General features: G+C 38.8%; 1 protein-coding gene across 2 annotated transcripts in view; it reads right to left on the bottom strand.

Moving 5' to 3' along the window:
- The window catches only part of RASSF6 (Ras association domain family member 6), a 44,303-nt gene that overhangs the window by 5,724 nt on the left and 16,178 nt on the right, over nt 1-22,401 (bottom strand). For both annotated transcript variants that reach the window (XM_075997961.1, XM_075997962.1), the window contains 4 exons: nt 15,548-15,626; nt 12,786-12,928; nt 7,077-7,174; nt 4,348-4,532 (listed from right to left, as the gene is read on the bottom strand). In XM_075997961.1, coding sequence (XP_075854076.1) covers nt 4,348-4,532; nt 7,077-7,174; nt 12,786-12,928; nt 15,548-15,626 — 505 coding nt within the window. The remainder of the gene's footprint in view (nt 1-4,347; nt 4,533-7,076; nt 7,175-12,785; nt 12,929-15,547; nt 15,627-22,401) is intronic.

Raw genomic sequence — 22,401 nt, 5'->3', positions numbered from 1 at the left:
GCTTTTTTTGTCATTGTTGAATATTATGTATCCTTTTAAGAAACTTTATATTACTTAGAGAGTAAGTCAGGTAAAACATCATTTGAGGATGTTCAAGACATTATCACCAGGTAATCACATCCCTCTTCAGGGTAGTTTAAGATTTCAAAATAAATCAAATATTATAACCAAAAAAACCCTAAAAGCAACATGAATAGGCTTTTTCAAACTCACATGTCATGCCTTCCTACTGGTTGAGAATAATCATTTTAAATTGCTTTTAGTTTGAACCGTATGAAGTGACTGCATTTTGGTAGGTCAGAAAAGTTCTAGTGTTGGCAATTTTAGATGGTTCAACATATTTCTAAACTGAGGGTTGGTGTAAAAGCACTTTCAATTGGGGCTCTAGGAAAATGTTTCCTACACGTTTTTCTAATCAAGAGTCAGCCTTTCAGATGATACTTGGCAAAAAGTTTCTATGATCAGATAAATTTGGGACATTCTTCTCAGGGATTAGTAATGTACCATAAAAACTATCATAACCAACCTATAACCATGGATGCTTTACTCACAATTTGATCATTGTCTTTATTTTAAAATAAATAAAATCTCTTTTAAATGTAATACATATTAATAGCCAATGGAATACACTTCCGGAAATGCTGGCCCATGGTAGTTGTTCGGGTGGATTTTCACATATTGTATAGTTGGCCCTCTGCACCCGTGTATTCAACCAACAGAGGATCAAAAATATTTGAAAAATAAACCAATAAGAAACATCAATGCAGCAATAAAAATAATACAAATAAAAACTACAGTATAACAACTATTTACATAGCATTTGCATTGTATTAGATATTATAAATTATAGAGATAATTTAAAGTATATGGGAGGATGTGTGTAGGAGATATGAAAACATATATCACTTTATATAAGGGACTTGAGCATCTGTGACTATAGTGTCTGTGTGTGTTTGGGGAGAGGTGTCCTGAACCCAATCCCCTGAAGATGCCAAGGGACAGCTATAAGTGTTTCTTGGTCACAAATCTGGACAGGAATTAAAACATGCTCGTGCTTAGGCAAGGGCTGAACTATCTGTTTAGGTAAGTCAATATACAAGTAAATTACTGATTAGTGGATAGAATATATAATTCCTGAAAGTGATGATATTATTCCAAAGGATGTCATAGAATTCCCACATTATTGATTTGGCATAGTCCTATGTACCAAGAATTATTCCAAACCATTTATAAATATTAACTAACTTCATTCTCGTAACAATCGTAAGTAGATAAAACTGTTTTTAAATTCTTGATATAAGTGATATATGTTGAAATTTTTAAAAAATAGCAAATGGAGACTCACAGGTAGGTAATAGATGGTATATGTATAACTTATGACCCTCACCCTGGAAGAAATACAAGTACGTATATGCCAGAACATAAAAAAAAGAAAACGTCTTGTTGACTAGGTAGCAGCAAGTAAGAAAGACAGTCATGTGATGAGTATTTAAAATACAAAAGAATGTTAAGTAAAGTTTTGTTTCCACCTATTGCATTGATATGTGCAATCTCCAAGTGTTCCAAGACTCTGTAGCAGTGGGGTGGGTTCAGCAGATTTGGAGATGCATGGTCTTGGGGTGGCTCATCGGAGTATTAGATGTGTCCTAGAATTGGGAGATCAGTAAATAACCATCAAAGCATCTATATGCATGGAATATGTGTGAGTAAAGATATGGGTTTATTAATCAGTTTTCTGAGAAGATATATGGAGGATGTTTGGGATAAACTTTTATAAGTATGTATGAAGAAGTTCAATATTTGTGGATATTTTAGAGCATGGATGAGTTGTTCTGTGACACTTACGAGCTCTGCAGACCCCTGCAGACTCAGACATCCATTCTGCACTAGGGTGAGAGTATGTTGGATGTGTGGTTTGATGTTGTTTATATGAAAGACTTCCATGGAGAATGACAATAATATTACATTAGGATTCAAGAGACCTAGATCCTAGTGTCTACTAATTCTAACTGTCTACTCACTTGACATCTTGAAGCCTCAATGTCTAGAGTAGGACTAGATGATCTCAATAGTCCTTCTAAAATGCCAACAGATGATGACTTTGGAATCATGTTTTTCAGAGCTTTATTTTAATTCCATATTCTTTATATTAGTTGTGTTGGCCAAAACACATAATAGAACACTGTTATAAAATCATTTATTATTGCATGGGTAGAAATATGCTACTGGTCAGCCAAGTCATAGTCACCATAACTGATCACCAAATATCACAATCTAAGAGTTTAATACGTGTGTTATTCCTGGCCTACCAATATTGGCATCAAAGGGTTCATGGTGTAAAAACACATCTTACGACACACGGCAACTTATGAAACATATCAGCTAAAATTCCTAGGTATCCACCATTGTATACCTATTGATGCAGTGTTTTGGATTTGGGATTTTCTTTTTGTTTTTATTGTTTTCTGGCAGTTATTAGATTGCGGAGAATGACATAGCTGTTGTCCCAGCTTGATCTCATTCAGTTCACAGCAATAACATAAGCTAACATAAATGGAGTTCTTCCTTTGTGCCAGTTATTGTGCTCAGTGTTTAACTCACCTCATTTCATTTAATCCTATCAAAAACCTTGTCAAGTTAGATGGATGAAGGAACTAAGACCAAGAAATTGAGTAACTTTTTTTCTTTTTTTTTAGAGACAAGGTCTTGATCTGTCACCCCAGGCTGGAGTGCAATGGTATGTATGATCACAGCTCATAGTAACCTTGAACTTCTGGGCTTAAGCAATTTTTTCCCACCTTGGCCTCCTGAGTAGCTGGGACTACAGGCATGCACTACTGTGCCTGGCTAATTTTTTTATTTTTTTGTAGAGGTGGGGCCTCACTATGTTGCCTAGACTGGTCTGAACTCCTGGCCTTAAGCAATCCCCTTGCCTCAGCCTCCCAAAGTGCTGGGATTACAGGCATGAGCCACTGTGCCCAACCCAGATTAAACAATTTTTAAATTTTTCTCAGCAAGAATTTAAAATCAGATTGTCAAGCTTGAAGGCCCAGGCATTTAACCACTATGCTGTACTGCCGACTTAGCGCGGATTTCATTCTCAGCCGGAGTGATGCCTTCTGACAGCCATTGGTTCGGGGTAGTGTGACTTTCCTTCTTTAACACACATCACCCTACAAGATAATGACAAAAAGCATAATTTCTGAGGAGAGGAAGAAATCAGGGCAATTGGTAGTTGCATATCTGTGGGGACTGTCGATTCTACTTTAGAGCCAGGAGGATGATTCTTGAACCAAAACAATGTCTGATGTGAACAAGGAATTAATTAACAAGGAGGTCTCCCCCCACCAGACTGCAAAGGCATACTACTGACACCCGCCCAAGGGTGGAAGGAAAAGGAATGAGGCAGAAAGCCCTACAGGAGCGAGGCTAGAGAAAATGAGTTAGGGTTTCTTATCAAAGGAATGGAGGGCCCAGGCACAGCGTCACTGCTCTGTGAGTGTTAAGTGAGCGAATGAATGACGACTACAGTAAATGACATGAAAAATATTCGAGTTCTGGAAAATGATGGTGATATATTTCCTGCCTTCTGAAAAACGAAATGTCTTACATGTACTATGGATGTCGCATATACATTTAACACATATTCAATGAAAAATCAGAATATAAATTGTGTCTAAACTACAATTGCACTTGTATTAAAAATGATATGTGTGTAGGTAGGTATAAGACTTGGAGGCAAAGATGGCAAAATGAGAAGTTCGATTTATGGGAATTAGCAGGCTTGTGACTGACTCTTTTTTTATTTAAATGTTAGTGTCCAAATGTCCTTTGAACCAACCTCTATCGTAGCCCTTACGTTACTCTGACATTGTTACTGTGGGCATGTTGGTTTCCCTTCCCACGCCCTGAGCTCCACGCTGGCAGAGGTGTCAGCTGACTCGTCTGCATGTGTCTCACGCGTGGCACCGTGCCTGCCACGTAGGTGGAAGTCACCTGTCACCTTGGTTAAGGACTTGCACTCTGGAGCCAGTCAAGAGTTCCAGTTCAGAGTTACTGCTTCAAAGTGGTGTGACCCGAGACAAATTGCTTAACCTCCATGAACCTCAGTGAACTCATATGTAAAGTACAGAAAAAATGGTACCTGCTTCGTTGGATTGTTTCAGTGATGAATGAGATAATTCATTAAAAATCTGTTTAAAACACTTATTTAATACCTAGAACATATAGAGTGCCCAGTAAATGTTAGACTATTATTATTAATCTTAATTCTAAGTTAAATTGAGTGGTATTGTTAGTGCAATAGGCAACATTATTTTAAATTACTTTGATGGAATTATCACTCACTTCCTGGTTATAGAAGTGCCCGTTAATAGAAGCCCTGTGGTTCTGTCTGTCTTTTCTGTTCATCCTTGGAGAACTCCTCCTTTTCCTCACCAGGGTGGCTTCACTCATGGTTCTGTAGAGCAGCGGGGATTCTGGCTTTTCATCCGCATGTGTCTTCAGAGTGCTGCTGTGATAAGATAAATAGTCTGGGAAGATAAAGATTATAAGCCCATATCATTTAGCTGCCTATCTCCTTGCATCCTGGGTGGATTTGCATATGTTCTCATTAATTTTAGAAAGATTGCTATTTCCTGGCTGTTTAAAGGCATTAGAGTCCACTGCTTAGCTGTATGTTTACCTATTAAATGTTGTTTGAGACTGACTCAGCAAATTCCCCCAGTGTCTTGTATGAAATTCTTAGGTCTCATAAGAAATGACCACAATGATCACATGTTTGGTGTTTGAGCATTCTTTCAATCTTACTTTATTTTGACGAGAGTGCATCATATAGCATTTCAGAATATTAGAGCTATATGAAACCTGATACTCTATCAGACCAGGATCGCCATAGTTGAGGTACAGCACAGTGAGTTGAAGCAGCTTTCCACAGACACCGTGCTTATCAGTGGCAGAAGCAGGTCTAGATCCCTGTTTTACTTGGGCTCTTAGTTTATTGGGCCTACCCTAAAAAAAACAGACGTTGGGCCTTATTTTCCTGACAAAACTACAGAAAGATCCTTGAGAAGCCATTTATGTGGTCTGTGGAGCCTTGAAAGAATTTTGTTCCCATTTTTTATAAAAGCAAAAGGAGGCCGGGCATGGGGCTCACACCTGTAATCTGAGCACTCGGGAAGGCCAAGGTGGCAGGATTGCTTGAGCCCAGGAGTTTGAGATCAGCCTGAGGAAGATAGAGACCCTACCTCAACTAAAAATAGAAACATTTAGCCAGATGTAGTGGTACCTGCCTATAGTCTCAGCTACTTGGGAGGCTGAGGCAGGAGGATCACTTGAACCTGGGAGGTTGCTGTGAGCTAGGTTGATGCCACGGCACTCTAGCTGGGGTGACAGAGCAAGACTCTGTCTCAAAAAAAAGAAAAAATAAAGGAATAGGATGCTTTGGATTAGTGCCTACTAGTAATATATCACAGAGATAATTCATATAATAGTCTTTCCAGAACATTCCAGAAGTATATGAATGACTTTTCCCCTTTATTGCTCACTATTCTATTATTCTCATTGGTTTATGTATATTCAACAATGATCCATAATCTACTAGTCAAAATTTGTTTATTAAGTGATTACAATTTCTATAGCAGATTTTAGATCATAAAATTATAGCATAGCATTGTACTGACCTAGTATCTGTTGGGTGGGAAGAGAGTTTTTAAATGGAACTGGGCAAAGCTAGAATGTATTACTAGCCTAAGATTTAGAAGATTCCACTCTGCCTTCCTCCCCCTTTCCTGCTCGTATCCAGATGATAGATGCACCTATTCCAATATCCTCAACTAAGCATGTTGTTATGTAATAAGAGGGCCATCTGGTGGCATTTGTGCTCTATTTTACTTTGGGATTTTAAATCATTTTCTATTATAATTAGAGTATCATCAAATAGGCGTAAAGTATTTAGTCTTTCTCTAGTGCTGGTGCTAAAATAGAAATAGATTTTTTTATAGTGTCTTTAATGCTAAAATATTGAGATTACCTTGGGTTTAATGGGTATTTTTAAAGAGATAATTGAAAGGGCCCATATATAACAAGATGTTAAGATCCTATAAGTCCAAGCAAGATAAGGTAAACCTGGTAGGAACATTGTGTAGGATCTATGTTCTTATAGAGACAGCAGAGGGGGCAAAATTGAGAATAGTTAAAAAAAAAAAAAAAAAAAAAAACTAAACTAAACAACTAACGCTGAGAGTGGTTGTTGGGCTTCTGCGGTTAATGCCAGCAGGACACCCTGGTTCAGTCTGACCTGGCCTGGTGACATCTCAGCCCAGTTCAGGGACATGAGCCAAGTGTCCCCTCCCACTTCCAGCTTCAGCCATCAGCCCCAGCTACTCCTGGAATCTGTTTATATGACAGTTACATCAAAAGTTCATGTACAATACAAGATATCATGTCTGAGTCTCAGCAGATTACAGCTATCAACATCATTATGATTGCTGTCACACCATAACCCTTATCATCACAACTACAAGTGGCACATATCACAGGTGCTGGCATTTTTTATTGGTTTGCCAAGTTTGATATGAATCCTTCATACTTAAGTAAATTTCTCTCTCTTAAATAAATCTTTGAAATAACTCCATCATATATAAACAGTCTTCAGCATATCTGCTTCTCTTTGAGAAGCAGTGTTGTTTAAATATCTATTAACTAATTAAAATGCTTGACTTCTAAAAATATAGAGGGTTAGGTCTTAGGGACTTGGTCTAACATATAAAGCTACTGAGAATAATAAATGATCTTAATCCTTGGGGAAAATATTGAACAATGTATGAGACAAACTTTATTCAAACCATTAGTTCTCCCTAATCTAATAAATCTAAGTGGTGATGTAATTTTTAAAAAATCATATTTTTATATAGCAAAGTTCTTAAGCATCATATAAGCATTGTAGTGATTTAAATTACTATGCTTCAAAGACAGTTAAAAAAATATTTTTATAAAGGGTTTGCTGACTAGTGGCATGTAAAAGGGGTTAGATGTCAGGGAAACATTTAAGAGTCACACTTTACATGGATACTGACCTTCCTGGGAATTCTCTGTTTCAGACACTGGAATCTGGGTCCTGTCCATCTCACTAATACGATAAAGGTCATCAAATTCCCCCCAGCGTGTCATTCTCCTGAAAAGCAACAAATCTTGTAAATGACATCAGTTCCGTTCATATGGAGGCCTAGGATGGTATTCATATTTACGATATTAATATAGTACTACTCGTGGGCCTTGGTAGATAGCTATATCATCAAGTTGTAACATTTTATGATATTATTAAACTTGTATCACACCAGGGTGATCAGCATGTGTTTTAACCACTTCCTGTACTATCAAAAAAGCATATCTTGTCATCTTGACACAATAATTCAGTCACACAGTGAAACACAAGGTCACATATTCTATATTCCGTAAAATGTCCAAATGGAATTAGTAGAAACCAACATGATCAATCGTTATAAAGATATTTCATAATACTCTTAGGAAAGTTTAGACATGAAAGTGTCCTCTGCCAATATGTATTGTTTATTGTTTTCAAAGTGTTGTTAGGTAGAGTGGCTCTAAAATATTGCCCCTATCTTTGAGGCCCTTGCCTATTATGAAGAATGCAATTTACAAGGAAGGAAAATATATGATAAACTTTTTTTTGCTAGAAAATTGATTTTGTGCAGAATACTAGCAACTTTTGATGCATTCTAGTGCTCAGAATAAATAAATCCTGACAGTGCTTATTTTTACATCTGGCCAACAGTCATTTTTGTTTTATTTATATGGCCTTAAACAAGTTACATATCCTTTCAGTGTCTCAGTGTCCTCATCTGTAAAATGGGTATGATAATAGTATGAGGTAGGATATGGTTGTTGTGAGGATTAAACGAATTAATGTGTATAAAATTCTTAAAATAGTGACCTGCATAGAGTAAGCACTCCATATGCATTAAAAATCATGATAGTTATCCTCATCTTCATCGTCATCACCATCATAATCACCATCATCTGTAACTGTCTCATTCATGGTGGAGCAGAAGCCATTAGGGATCGGAGCATTCCTGGATCCCTCTGGGCAAATGGACACGATTATCTGAGAGTCTCTTTTATAATGTCTGTTTTCCTTATGACAAAAATATTCACCTATAGGGAATTTGTGGCATTAACTCTACCCAAATGTCACTGGTGGCCACAAAACCTGCTTATTATTACTAATAGTCTAGCACTCTAAGAGGCCGAGGGGGGCGGATTGTTTGAGCTTAGGAGTTCGAGACCAGCCTGAGCAAGAGCGAGACCCTGTCTCTACTAAAAATAGAAAGAAATTAATTGGCCAGCTAAAACTATATAGAAAAAATTAGTCAGGCACGGTGTCGCATGCCTGTAGTCCCAGCTACTCGGGAGGCTGAGGCAGGAGGATCGCTTGAGCCCAGGAGTCTGAGGTTGCTGTGAGCTAGGCTGACGCCACGGCACTCACTCTAGCCTGGGCAACAGAGTGAGACTCTGTCTCAAAAAAACAAAAAAACAAAAATACTAACAGTAATGAATATTTAAAAAATCATCCTTTTCCCCCTTCACTTTTGAATTCTTTTGAAGTCTTTTTAAATCTATTCTATCATTAGACTTTCACAAGAGCCTTATGAAGTATGTAAAGCAATTTTAATATATTTGTTAAATTTTTAGCAAGCTCTACCATCCAGATTTAGCCAATCCAAACAAAGTCATAAAGTCCAAAGATAGGTAATAATTTTAACTCGAAGGAGAACTAATTAGGTCCTGACTCAGAATCTCATTACTCTTAAGGCAGATAGAATTATCCATTCTCTCCAATCGAAAGCAGGTTTATAATCAAAAGGGGGCAGGCATAATGATCATAGCAGGAGGGCTAGCAACAGAAAGGACAGAATACTAATGAAAAACAGAAACTAAGAACACAAAGCAACCTGATGTTGTTTTCATTTGGGGGAAGACAAGAACACTAAGAGCGACGGACCAATTCTTGGTGACTTTGAAGATGTGGCAGTTGCCCTCCTCACTTTCTTACAGCTTTGTGGTGGCACAAAAGCAGCTTGTGATTTTCAGAGTTCAGTTCCTTTTCCTCCCTACCTTTTATATCAGAACACACCAGTTTTCAGCTCTGCATTGTGTCATTTGAAGTGTCACCCCAACTGTGCACATGACTAAGCCTGAGGGCAGTTATCCAGAGTTTTCGAGAGAAAACTGGCTAGAACTTTATGTGACATCAAACGTTAATAGCTTAACTTGCCCAGACATAGGACTGTTTGCCTTGCTGTGACCAGACTTCAGGATGTAAACCATCTGCAATTGGGGGAAGTTTTCTAAGAGTTGCCAAATAAAAAGGAGGTAGAAATTTGACAGACAAATAGAATACAATCGCTTCCCTACCTTTGTTGTAGGAAAAAAACCAGTATTGACATTATTCAAATGTACACCTGTCCAGTTTCTGCTGTTAATGTCATTCTGCCATGACTTGTCAAAATATGCAAAATATGACTTGGAAAGATATTAACAATAGTAGTGGGAAAATAGTGTATGCAAACATAACCTTAAAGAGGCGGTTCTTTTCTTTTTATCAATGCAAAATTTCCAAAACACTTGGAATAGATCTGAAAGATCAAAGTGCTGCCCATAGAAACCTTTCTTTCCATAAAGGATAACAAGTGGTCAGAGCTCAAACAAACTGATTTATTTTTAAGCTCCTACCACTCCCTTTAAGTTGATATTTCCTAAGTGTGACTCATTTCAAACATAATTAAAATAAACTAGCATGACAAAACTGATGATTCTCTCAAAGGGTGAACTGAGACACACACACACACACACACACACACACACACACACGATTGCAGCTCTCCCTGCAGCTGAATTGACAACTTCCACATCATTCGCTCTATGTTCACCCACTGGGACATCAAATCTGTGGTCCTAAAAGAGCAGAGGTGTAAGTTCTTCCCCCAGATGCCCAGTATGGGAAAGGAACATGGGGGAAGTTCGAGAATAAGGAAAAGTCCATTTCTTTATACAATTGAATATGAGGCTCAGAATTTAAATAAATGTTACCTTAGGGGTGGCAACCAGAGTAAGGGTGTCTAGGATTGAATTGAAAGAAAAAAAGGACCTTAGGTTGCTAAGGGGGACCCCATTAGAGAGCCAGAGGCCAGGGAAAAGTCATTCCAAATTATGCTGTGCCTGGCTGCCTGGATGTTCCGCTGATTCTCATGAACTATTCTTGGCTAATAAATCACAACTGACTCTAATGCTGCTCTTGTGTGTATATGAGTCTGTGTGTATGTAAAAGGAGTAAAAAAATTTTTCCTGCTAATTCTTGTCCATCAGAGACAGCTGAGAGCCAGGGAAGCTTCCTCTGTATTCACGGCCGCTCCCCATCTCTTGCCATCCCCCCAGCTCCCCACTGTCTGTGGAGCAACTGCCTTCCATGAAGCCAGTCCCTGGTGCCAAAAAGGCTGGGAACTGCTCCAGGTGTGTCATGAAGGTATTATTTTATAATCTGCTACAGTATATGAGGATGCATCAATAGTACCTTGTCTACTTGGGCTCTTGAAACCCATCCTAAAATTCAGAATTGCTGGGAACATGTGTTTTGAATTTGAGAAATTAAAAAATACCTTGGGTAATAATAATATATTGTACATTTCAAAATAGCTAAAAGAGGATTTTTAAATGTTTTCACCATAAAGAAATGATAAATATTTGAGGCGATAGACATACCAATTTGCCTCTTTTGCTTATTCTACAATGTATACACATATAAAAACATCACATTGTACCCCATACATATATAATTATTATTTGTCAATTAAAAATAAACAAAAATATCTTGAAATAGCTTCAAAATAATAACAGCTTAATGTGATATTTTAAGAGCCTTACTTCATCTCTTTGACACCTTCCTTTAATTCTCCATACTTATTAAGTTTTCATAAATCAAAATATTAAAATGCATCAAAAGGAACTGGCTGCCCAGAGAATTTTGTGATGAGTTCTTAGAGAAGATGAAGTATGATAGCTAATTTTCTGCATTTGTATTTTGTACGGTTTGCTAAAATCGGGGCCCCTGGGCAATTTCTCCTTTTAAGTGCTGCTCCTAGACATGTAGATCATCAGCCCCATGAGTCACCTGGTACCTGAAGTGAGGGACGCAGGGCTCCCTGGGGTGGCCTAAGGCCACAGGCTGCCTCCTGCTCTTCCCTAAGCCCTGGAGCCTAAGCTCACTGGCAATCCTGAGCTCGCTTCAGAGACTAGTCAGACAAGGCAGACAGAGAGAGTTGTCACGGTAAAGCAGAGGTAATTCAACCACAGGCTTCTGGGGACTTGATACTATAATTTGGAGCCCCTCTTTGTGCCAGGCACAAGGCCGGGCATTGGATGCAAAAATGAATAGGGCACCCTCCCCACCACTGAAAAGCTCGCACTATAGAGAGGGGAGATAGGTGCTCTGAACATGACACAGAAAATTTGTCAGTGCACCTAGTACAGACCCAAGGTCAGAAATAGCTTTTTGGAGAACATGTTACCTGATCTGATTCTTAAAGGATTGTGAGAAGAGACTCAGGCAAATGGGTGTCAAAAAGCCAGTAGACTTCCAGGCAGAGAGTCAGGAGAGCAAGAAACTACCCGAAATGTATAGGGAATTGCAAAATGTGCAGCATTGCTGGAGCGTGATGTTTAGAAAATGCTGGCAGCTTATGTGAAATCGCTGTGGAGCTTAACTATTTTCTCCAAAGGAAAAGCAGACTTCCCTAAAGGCGATATCTTGTTTTCCTTGGTTGTGGTCAGAGATCAGAGAGGAGAAATTGTGGCAGCTCTTTCTCCATCCTTCCTTCTGATAGAACTCCAACTCACCTGAGAATGGATGGGAGGATGAATGGTAGGAAGAGAAAGTTTGGTATCTCAACGTATGTACAAAGGGGAAATGAGTCAGAAAGTTAAGGACTACAAAAGAAGGAAGGAAAGAAGGAAGAAAGGAAGGAAGGAAGGAAGGAAGGAAGGAAGGAAGGAAGGAAGGAAGGAAGGAAGGAAGGAAGGAAGGGAGGGAGGGAGGGAGGGAGGGAGGGAGGGAGGGAGGGAGGGAAAGAAGAAGGAAGGAAGGAAGAAAGAAACTTTTGTAGGTATGATTCTTGATTCTTGCTGAGAATATTTATTAATTTTTCTAAAAATTGTAAGGAGTAATGAAAAAGTCAGTCCAAATTGGATACCAAGGTACAGTTGCATAAACCCACAAAGGGAACAGTTTTGTGTGTTTATTTAACTTCAAATGTGCTTTGCGGTGCTCTGTTGAATGGGATCAGGGCAATTGGATAGAACATAATTAAGTAAGAGCCCTTTGTACCAAGGAGAGGAGAAATTTAAATTTTATCCCCTTGAAATTACAAATTTTGGGGGAGAGTAGGCCAGGGCTAACCCAATTCTGCCTTCCATTGTGTCTTTCCAATGAAGGAGGGTCGCAATACAGCAGGGGCAAGAGCACAGGCTCTGCAGCCTGCAGGACTAAGTCCAGTCCAGTTCTGCCACGTGGTGATTTGGGGATCTCGTACCAATCACCTAACTTCAAAGAACACTGGTTTCTGAACATCTTCTTCATGGAGTAGCTGGGGGATTAAATGAGATGGTGTATAAGCACTTATGCAAAAGCTAAAGCTTCCCTAAGAGCGCATACAATAAAAGTAGACACAAAGATAGTCTCTAATGAATTAAAAACATGAAAGACAGCTTACCCTCCACTGGAAAGGAAGTCTGGTGACCTCAACGTTGTAAAAGAAGAGATTTGCTTCTCATCTTGTATTTTCAGCTGTATGGGTCGTTTGACTCCCCAGAAAATGTCCAGCATTCCTTCAACAATTAGTTCGCCATCTTTGGTCTAAGGGAGAAACCAATCACCCCGCAAAATTGCTTTTGTATTATTTTTAAATAGTGTAAATGTTTTCACTGAAGATGAACTGAAAATGTAGAAATTAAGTCACAAAGAAATACTAACATGTGAAAAAAAATCAAGGGTAGATTATTTGGCTTCTCAAAATTCACCTAAAAAATAATTCTAATTTTAAAACATTTTTTTATTTCTGAAAACAGCTGTCAGCCAAGTAAGTTGTATGGTTCTGGCATGCCCAGCAGAGGGCGCAGTATGCTAAAATGTTTTCTGAACTCTGATTCTTCGATTATGTGGAATTTTAATCCTATAATTCTGTTTAATTTAAAATTAAAGCAAATTTAAAAACCATACTAAACTAGAAATCAGAAGAAACAGCTATTGAGAGACTTGGCAGCTGTTTCCTTACTTCTGAACAGAAAAATATATAACTCACAAAGTTATTATGCAGAACAAGTAAAATAAAGTACGTGAAAACACACACTATAAATGCAAAACCTTACAGAAATATTTTTGTAAAGTCAGTAGCATTTGAAGAACTTATTTTAAATTAGAAATAGTATAGCATAAAAAAATAAGGAAACCATCCCTGCCTGGAAGTCCCACAGACTTCTGCATGGTTTGATCCCTCATGTCTTTCAGAGTCTTTGGTCAAAAACCCTCTTCCCCTTCCCCACCTCGATCCCGAGCCGCTTCCCCGATTCCACAGCCCTCATCACCACCTGACACACGGTGCGTTTCGCTTCTTGGTTTCCTGTCTGTCTATTCCAGTGTGTGGAAAGCGAGCAGCACGGAAGCAGGGCCGTCTGGCTCGTTTCCTGAGGGCTGCACCTGCAGCTTTAGGATGGTGTCTGGTGTGTGGCAGACCCTCAATAAATACTTGCTTAATTCACTGATTAATTAATGAACCAGAGATGGAGAAGCCACATATGGCATGCATGTGCTGCTCCTTTTGACAGTGTCCATCATTTCTTACTAAGTCAGAAGATTGGGAAAATTCTGGATTATAACTTTGTTGACCAGTGTGTAAAAATTGAAAAATTAAGCAATCTGATATCCTCACTGTACACCTTACTTCATATAGTTTAAAAAATTATATAAAACATGAAAATATGTATTTGAAAATTAAATAACTTTTTTATTATAAATAGAGCACTGATTTACAGAACTGGAAAGCACATGCCTCAACTTAAATGTTCGTGACACCAAAACTCAAACATTTTCCTGAAGGAAGCAAACTTAACAGCATGAACTTTGTGGAAAGAGTTGAGTTAAAGTATAAATCATTGTTTTCCTAAACCTTTAACTTTTTCCTAAATTTTATATTTTTACAATTACATATATTAAAGATCTAGGATATAAGACAATATTTAAATAATTTAAAATTAGGCCCATTTCTTTATAAAGTGAGAAGAGATTTGCTTCAGTATATTATCAAATCTGGGAAAGTAACTGAAATTCCAATTGAATTAATCATATAAGCTCAGTAGTAAAGGCCAGATGGCTTTGTAAATTTCCATCTGTCCAAACTGCAGATTTAAGCCAGATCTTGGTGGCCTAAAGTCCACGTTGTGCCATCAGATTTGAAGGTTTAAGTCAGGAGTGGAAAATTCTAATGATAATAACAAACAAACAAACAAAACCAACAAGAATAAAATGCGATTCCAGTACTTTCAGTTCATAAAGGTATGAGATAGAAAGAAATGGTTCAATGAAACCTTTACTGTTTTATCACTTTAACTTAATATAGGTCCTTGAAAACTGAAGCATTCTTAGTAATCAACACATGTTGAAGAATTATTATGATATAGTACACAGTGATTGAATCTAACTCATTCATTTTAACAACCAAATTAAAAACTCAATGTTACAGATATGTCAGGTTTTGAATGATCCACCATTGGTAGAGACTTAAGATATCTTCAAATTTTCTCCATTACAAATGATGTCTCAAAGAACATCTTTCTTTATGCATCCTGGTGCATTTGTAAGGAAGTATTATGATAGATTTCTAGTGGAATTACTATTTCAAAAGATATTCATACTCCATTTTTAAAACAGAACATGTCATTAAAATTGTTTTAGGCCAGGCGTGGTGGCTCATGCCTGTAATCCTAGCACTCTGGAAGGCCGAGGCAGGCAGATTGCTTGAGGTCAGGAGTTCGAAACCTGCCTGAGCAAGAGCGAGACCCCATCTCTACTAAAAATAGAAAGAAATTAATTGACCAACTAGAAAAGAAAAAATATATATATACACACACACACACAAGAAATTAGCCTAGCACGGTGGCACATGCCTGTACTCCCAGCTACTCAGGAGGCTGAAGCAGGAGGATTGCTTGAGCCAAGGAGATTGAGGTTGCTGTGAGCTAGGCTGACACTACGGCACTCAAGCTAGCCTGGGCAACAAAGTGAGACTCTGTCTCAAAAAAAAAATCTTTTAAAATGCTTTCCTATCTCAAAAATGCCTAGAAAGTCACAAATGTCCCAAGCCTGAGATTTTTGTGATGTAGTCTAAAAATAAAAATCATAATCAAGTTAAACATTCCATTGTTTCTCTCCCATATATTTTTGTGAATCAAACCACATGTATTTCTTCTATGATCTTACCTGATCATATAAAATATGTAGATTTTTCTGGTTCCCATAAAATATGTTATAGGTCTTCAATAAAGAATTAAGTTGTTCCCTGAAAAAAAAAAAATACATTCAGCAACAATCAGTCTTAAGCTTATACACTATTCTGGTGATGGTTACACTGAAAGTCCTGACTTCAGCATTATACAATTCATCCATGTATCAAAAAACACTGTACCCTGTAAATCTCTTGAGATTAAAAAAGATGATAAAATAAATACCCAACAAGAAAACAAGCAAACAAAAAACAACAAAAATAAAAATAAAATGCAATAACAGTACTTTCAGTTCATAAAGGTATGAGACAGAAAGAAATGGTTAGATGGAATCTTTACTATTCTATAACTTCATGTAGGTCAGTAAAAACTGAAGTATTCTTAGAATATCAACACATGTTGAAGGTGCTAATTCATCAATAAATACATGAACACAATGGAGGACAAGAGTAGTGAGAAGAGTGCTTTGTAACAGGAGGCAGCCATGGAATAGATATTTGGTTTCACGTTTCTTTTTGTTTTGCAACATTTAACCAACCTAAATTAAGCACCTAGAATGTACCCGATGTTGTGCCTCGCACTGGGGATGCAGCAATGGGTAAGGAATGGTCTCTGCTCCTGACAATCTCACCCTAGTGGCAGGTGGGCTCTGGCAGTGGGAACATTGGCTCCTGCAATGTTGATCACCTTGATCACCGCCCCTCCCCTCTGTGTCTGCAGGTCTTGAGATGTTTATCATCTCTCCAGGATTACTGCAACAGCCTCCTAAAAACACCCCCTGTATCTGCTGCCTATTCTCAACAGCAGGAATTATTTTAATGCAATCCTGACCATCTCTCTCTTTTGCTCAGAATTCTCCAATATCTTCCCGTTATTCAGATTTAAAATCCACATTCTTACAGTGACTTAAAAGACTGCGTGTGGTGACAGTCTTGCATCTCATTTCCTGCTACGCTCAGCTGCAGGCCTCCCTGATGCTCCTTGAAGCACTCAGGGCACACTCCCGTCCTGGGGCCTTTGTACTTACTGTCCCTCTGCCCGGAATGATCTTTGTCTACACGTCCACATCACTACATCATTCCTTTTCTTGAATTATTTAATCAAAAGCCACCTTCTCAGGGAGTCCTTCCTGATCACCTAATCTAAAATTCCCCTTCTCCCAACATTTCATATCCTGCTTTCTTCCTTCACCTCTGTCCTTGAGTCACCTGTAAGCCTCGCTATATTTTACTTCTTTATCTTATGTCCTGTCTCATTCTTGAGTGTAGCTCCACGAGGGTAGGGGTTTGTATGTTCTCTTGACACCATATTCTGTGCCTGGAAGAGAACTTGGCACACAGAGGGAACCAAACAAGTTCTGGTGGAAAGAAATTATCAGAAAATTCTCATTCCTAAAAGACAAAAACAACAAAGGTGGAAAAGCTTTTTTATATAAGCAGCTTTATCAATAGGACAAAAAATCTCATGGTATCAAAATTCTAACTATTTTAAGTGGAGTCCCTTTGATCTTCAATATCTGTCTCCTTCTAATAAGAATATTGGCTCCACGAGGGTGGGGAGGTTGGTCTATTTTATTCATTCCTGTGTTCCTAGTGCTTAGAGCAGAAACTTACTTATAGTAGGCTCTTATTCAAAAGACATTTGCTGAATATTGAACAACAGATTTCATACATATCGATTTTTACATGTTTGAAATCATATAAACATATTTTTTGCATTGGACATTTCTCACTTGTAATCTTCAATGTGCACATTTCCAAAGATCAATACAAGCCACATAATTATCATAAAAGAGATTCTACAGTCATCTTCCATGCTATTGTTCCATTTCCCAACTGGATTACTTTAAATTTTTAATGTTAATGAACATTTGTCTTCTAAATACCACTGGGCACACCAATTTTGTTCCCCTGAGGTCCTTTCTGTGGGATATTTTGTAAAAATTATGCTATTGCTAAAGAGCATGAACACTTTCATAACTCTCATTGTTTAGTGCCAGAGCCTCATCCAGAAATTGCAGGTTCATTCAGGATGTAACTCTTGGTGTGCTGAGCTGGGAGAGTTGTTATGAAAGCAAATGCAGCTTTAAATAATCATATTCTCTCAGCTTCCGTCTCTGATAAAACTGCATTATGTAGTGTGGGGCAAGTAGCCTTCAAAGCCTGTACTCAGGACAATGCACAGTTGGAAAATGTTTCTGTGCCTGAACAGAGCCTGACTAAATCTTCTTCAACTGCAAAAAGTCTCCAAATGACCCTAGGGGTTGACAAACTGTGGTCCCAGTTTGCCTATTTCTGTAAATAAAGTTTTATTGGAATATAGCCACTCTAATCTGCTTGCGTACTGTCCATGGCTATTTTCCTACTATAACTGCAGAGCTGAGCAATTGTCCCTAAAATATTTATTAACATAACCTGGCCCTTTGCAGAGAAAGTGTGCCAATCCACAACACATTGTGTAACAGGATACTACAGAAATCTTCCATATTTCTCTCACCATAAGCAGGATATTTCTGATTAAGTATTAATGGCATTTGGAAACATTTTTTTTTTTTTTTTTTTTTGAGACAGAGTTTCGCTTTGTTGCCTAGGCTAGAGTGAATGCCGTGGCGTCAGCCTAGCTCACAGCAACCTCAAACTTCTGGGCTCAAGTGATCCTTCTGTCTCAGCCTCCCAATGGAAACATTTTTTGAAGTGTGGAAGAAGATTAGAGCTCAGGAAACTAAAGTACTGGAGTGAAATTAGGTAAGTTAATGGTAAAATATAAAGTAAGGAATTAGAAAAAAAAAATTCAGAAGTTGCATGAACAAATTATGGCAACGGTGAACACATTGCAAATATTTCTTTTAATCATGTATACCTTACCAGCGGATCTTTTGAAGATGATTAGTTTATGCACCCCATGAAACAATGGGTCTAATATAATGTGGGAATAAAATGTTAGCCTTAATATTCTAATTTGACTTGTTGGCATCAGGGGCACAAGGAGCAAAGAGTTATGGTCAAATTGATCATCTGCATCAGATCTGCATTTCTCTCTAGCAGAAGGCCTGCACGCATGTCCTTCATCCATTCAGACATGCCAGAGTTGCTGTGTGAGCACAGGCAGGAGGTCTCAGTCATATTTGGAGGGTGGGTGAGGGCCTCATGGAATAGCTACTGCCTATGGTGAACCTTGGTAGGTAAGAATTAAACAAGAAAAGAGTACAAAGAGCTTACCAGGACATGCAACTATTTCTATAGTTTCTGAAGAAAGCTCAGAGAGTTGGGACTCCAAGACTATAACATATCAAATGGAGAGTGGTGAGCATGGAGCCCTGTGAACCATTTTAAGAAACTTAGAATTTACTCTGAAGGCAATGGGCAGCTGTTAAAGATTCTAGGCAGAGGAAAGACATGATGCTACCAGTAGGTAGAGTGTGGAAGATGGATTTCAACACAAGAAAAGATGGAGACAGCAAGATGAGAGAGATCATTGCAACACTATTAGGACAGAGATGCAGGAATGAGGCTGATGTTACAGGAAAGATGAATGAGTGTCTCACATATATGGGGGGATCCAAAGTCTTTAAGGGACCTAAATAATTATAGGGATTGCATGGTTTAGAAGACTCAAAGGCAATCACCACAGTGTTATCTGGGCAATCCCTAGTTAATAAGCAGGACACTGATTTAATATACCTATGACCTGTCAGTGGTGATTTTAATAGTTTTTTTTTTTTTTTTAGGATCCTCCTAAATGTTACATGTGGACTGCCTCCAAAAAAAGAATGAGCCTTTCCCCCTCAACCTCTAAAGAGTTTGCCACCGAGGAGAACAGCCTGCTGAACATAGATTTCCAATGACTTTACAAAACTTTAAAATGGGTGATAAGAAATGGATTTGATTAATACATCCAGTCTTCTCAGTTTATAGGCTCACAGCCTTGTGATACCTAGAAGCCACAGGGATGCCCAGGAGATAGACACAGGGATCCAAACACATTTTATATGTGACACACAAGGAATTGATTTTCTAAGAAAAGGCCTTATGTTTTTGGAACATAAAATACTGCATCACACTATATAACAAGGATATTTTAAAGATCGTCACGCACTATACAATAGGGATGGTGTTTTCATTAAACTGAGGAATACCATACTTTCACTTCTAATAAATGAAGGTGTGCATAGTAAGTTTCCCCAGGATAGACACTAGTACCCTACCGCAGGCAGTGCAGGGAGAGGATGCAGGGAGACACGGAGGGACACCCAGAATTCTTCATCCCTGGAGGACCTCTCGCCAGGGAGGGACGGAGCACAGGGGTAGAGGTGCGGGGAGCAAAGCTGAGAACTCCCTAGGGCTCCTGTTCCTTTAAGGCTCCAGCTTGGCTTTAATGAGTAATAGTGGGCCCAGAGCTAACTGCAAGTCGCTTAAGTGGACTTTGCACTTTGTGGCCTGAACTGCAGCCGCTCAGCAGATGGGAATTACTCACATGCTGGCGTTTGCCATGAATAATGGACTTCGCAAGAACTGAGTTTCTCAATCTTATCAGGCTATTTAGCTGGCCGGAAGAAATAATTTTTATTTGATTTTATAAAACTGTAATATGCACGGACATAGGACAAGATGATGGGTGGGAGTGAAATATATTTTGCAGCCACCAGATGTCAAATATTGTTGTCATAGAGTCTTTTGTTGTCATAGTCTTTTCTCTTGTTTTCATAATGACTCACAGCATCGTTAATTGGATATCCTATTAATTTCCTAGAAATCAAAGAACCTTGTTCCACTCTTTGCAAAGTGATTCTTACAACTGGGACCCACCGAGGCCAGAGCAGAGATATTGTCGTACACTGTGACCCAATACAAACTTCAGACACTTTCATGTGACACAAATAAACTTCAGGGGAAAACACAACCCCAAGTAGCCACCAAAGGCATATTTGGCCCTTGGCCATGCTTGGCCGTGCACGCTTCCTGAGTTTGTGTCACTTCTGCTTCTTGGAGACTGGCTAAAAGACGTTCATGGTTCAAACCAGGCAATCACTGAACACAAGCACAAGGAACAGCATTGTCTGTGTGTGTTGCCATGCAGGAAAGTAAAGCATTTGAAACAGTCTCTTTAGCAGATGAAAACTCTTTAGCACATTTAGTTATTATCCCCCTATTGATTTTGATCATAATGTCAAGTTTTAGCAATGAGATTACTGAACAATTTCATATTTCAGGTTCAAAAAAACTGAATTTAAAACTTAATATATAGGCCGGGCGCTGTGGCTCACGCCTGTAATCCTAGCTCTTGGGAGGCCGAGGCGGGCGGATTGCTCAAGGTCAGGAGTTCAAAACCAGCCTGAGCAAGAGCGAGACCCCGTCTCTACTATAAATAGAAAGAAATTAATTGGCCAACTGATATATATATAAAAAATTAGCCGGGCATGGTGGCGCATGCCTGTAGTCCCAGCTACCTGGGAGGCTGAGGCAGAAGGATCACTCGAGCCCAGGAGTTTGAGGTTGCTGTGAGCTAGGCTGACGCCACGGCACTCACTCTAGCCTGGGCAACAAAGTGAGACTCTGTCTCAAAAAAAAAAAAAAACTTTATATATGTTTTTATAAAATAACCATGAATAAAACACAAAGATAGCATAAGTTGATTATTTGCTGGGAATTAAGGTTGTGATTTTTATTTCATGCGTTGTAATTCTGAATACTTTACAGTAAGTGTGTAATACATTCATGATTTTTTTCCTCCATAATTTTAGGTCCCTAAAAACATAATATAAACTCTTGTATGTTTTTGGAAAGGCAGAATCAGAAAATAAGAGGGCAACAGAAAAGAATTAAATAAAGCCTTATCATTAAGGGATTTGCCACGACAAACCATCATTCTGTGTCACTGATGTCCGCAAGCAGTGGCAAAAGTCTCTGAACCCACTTTATCCTGACATTACTGTCCACTGAACTCTGGAATTAAACTTGCAAACTTCAGCCCTTCTTCCCTAAACAGCCATGGCTTCAGGTCTTCTTGACTTTGGTCTCATTTCCCTGCTCAAAGGATGAAGAAAGAATGGCTTTCAACCTTTGCATAGAGACCCTCCTCAGCCAGCAAAGTAGGCTATGCCCATTTCCATTGCAAATGAAGGGATTGGCTTCCAAAGTCTGAAAACTGAGAAGGTGCAGAGAGGAGGGCTATCTTGATTGAAGTAAAAATGCAAACACTAAATTATCAGGGAGCTCTGAATTCTGTCTAACTCTCCTGACTTCAAAGCCCTGGGCAGGGGCACAGGTGCCAAAGGGGCTGCCCTTTATAAAGAGGAAAAGTTTCTCACTTTTCTAGCAACAGTGCTAGAGTATCATTAATTCCTGCTGGTGGTTGGAATGGCAAGCTGTTCCTATGATCTGTTTGCTCTGGTCTTCCAAGCAGTTCTAACTTCAGACCTTAACTCCTTCCGTGCTAAAGACTGAAAAGAAAAAAAAAAGGACCGAGGAGTTTCATGTAATCAATTAGTGATCCAATCAATAAGGTAATGCAGAGGGCAACCCTGCAAAAATAACAGGAAAAGACCTAATCCCACGATTTCCCCAGTAACAGCTAAAGATCTCACTACCAGGCGCCCTGTAGGTGTTCTGTTTTGCCCAACTTCTGAAAGGGGCTGCATGGACAGAAAAGAGACGTAAATCTCTCTCTTTCAAAATTGTTTCTTTGAGAACCTGCTTTTAGGAGAGTTCCTGAGTAAACAGCAGGAGAAGGAGCTACAGCCTCAACCACAGCTCGTCCCGCTGCTGGTTTTTGTTGTCGACTGACAGCCTTCACTATTTTATTTTCTCTTCGCCCCCTTAAAATCCACAGACC

Source organism: Microcebus murinus, chromosome 26 (genome assembly GCF_040939455.1).
Source record: "Microcebus murinus isolate Inina chromosome 26, M.murinus_Inina_mat1.0, whole genome shotgun sequence".
NCBI classification, from domain to species: domain Eukaryota; kingdom Metazoa; phylum Chordata; class Mammalia; order Primates; family Cheirogaleidae; genus Microcebus; species Microcebus murinus.
Note: the sequence above shows the minus strand (reverse complement) of the source record. Positions and strands in the feature narration are given on the sequence as shown.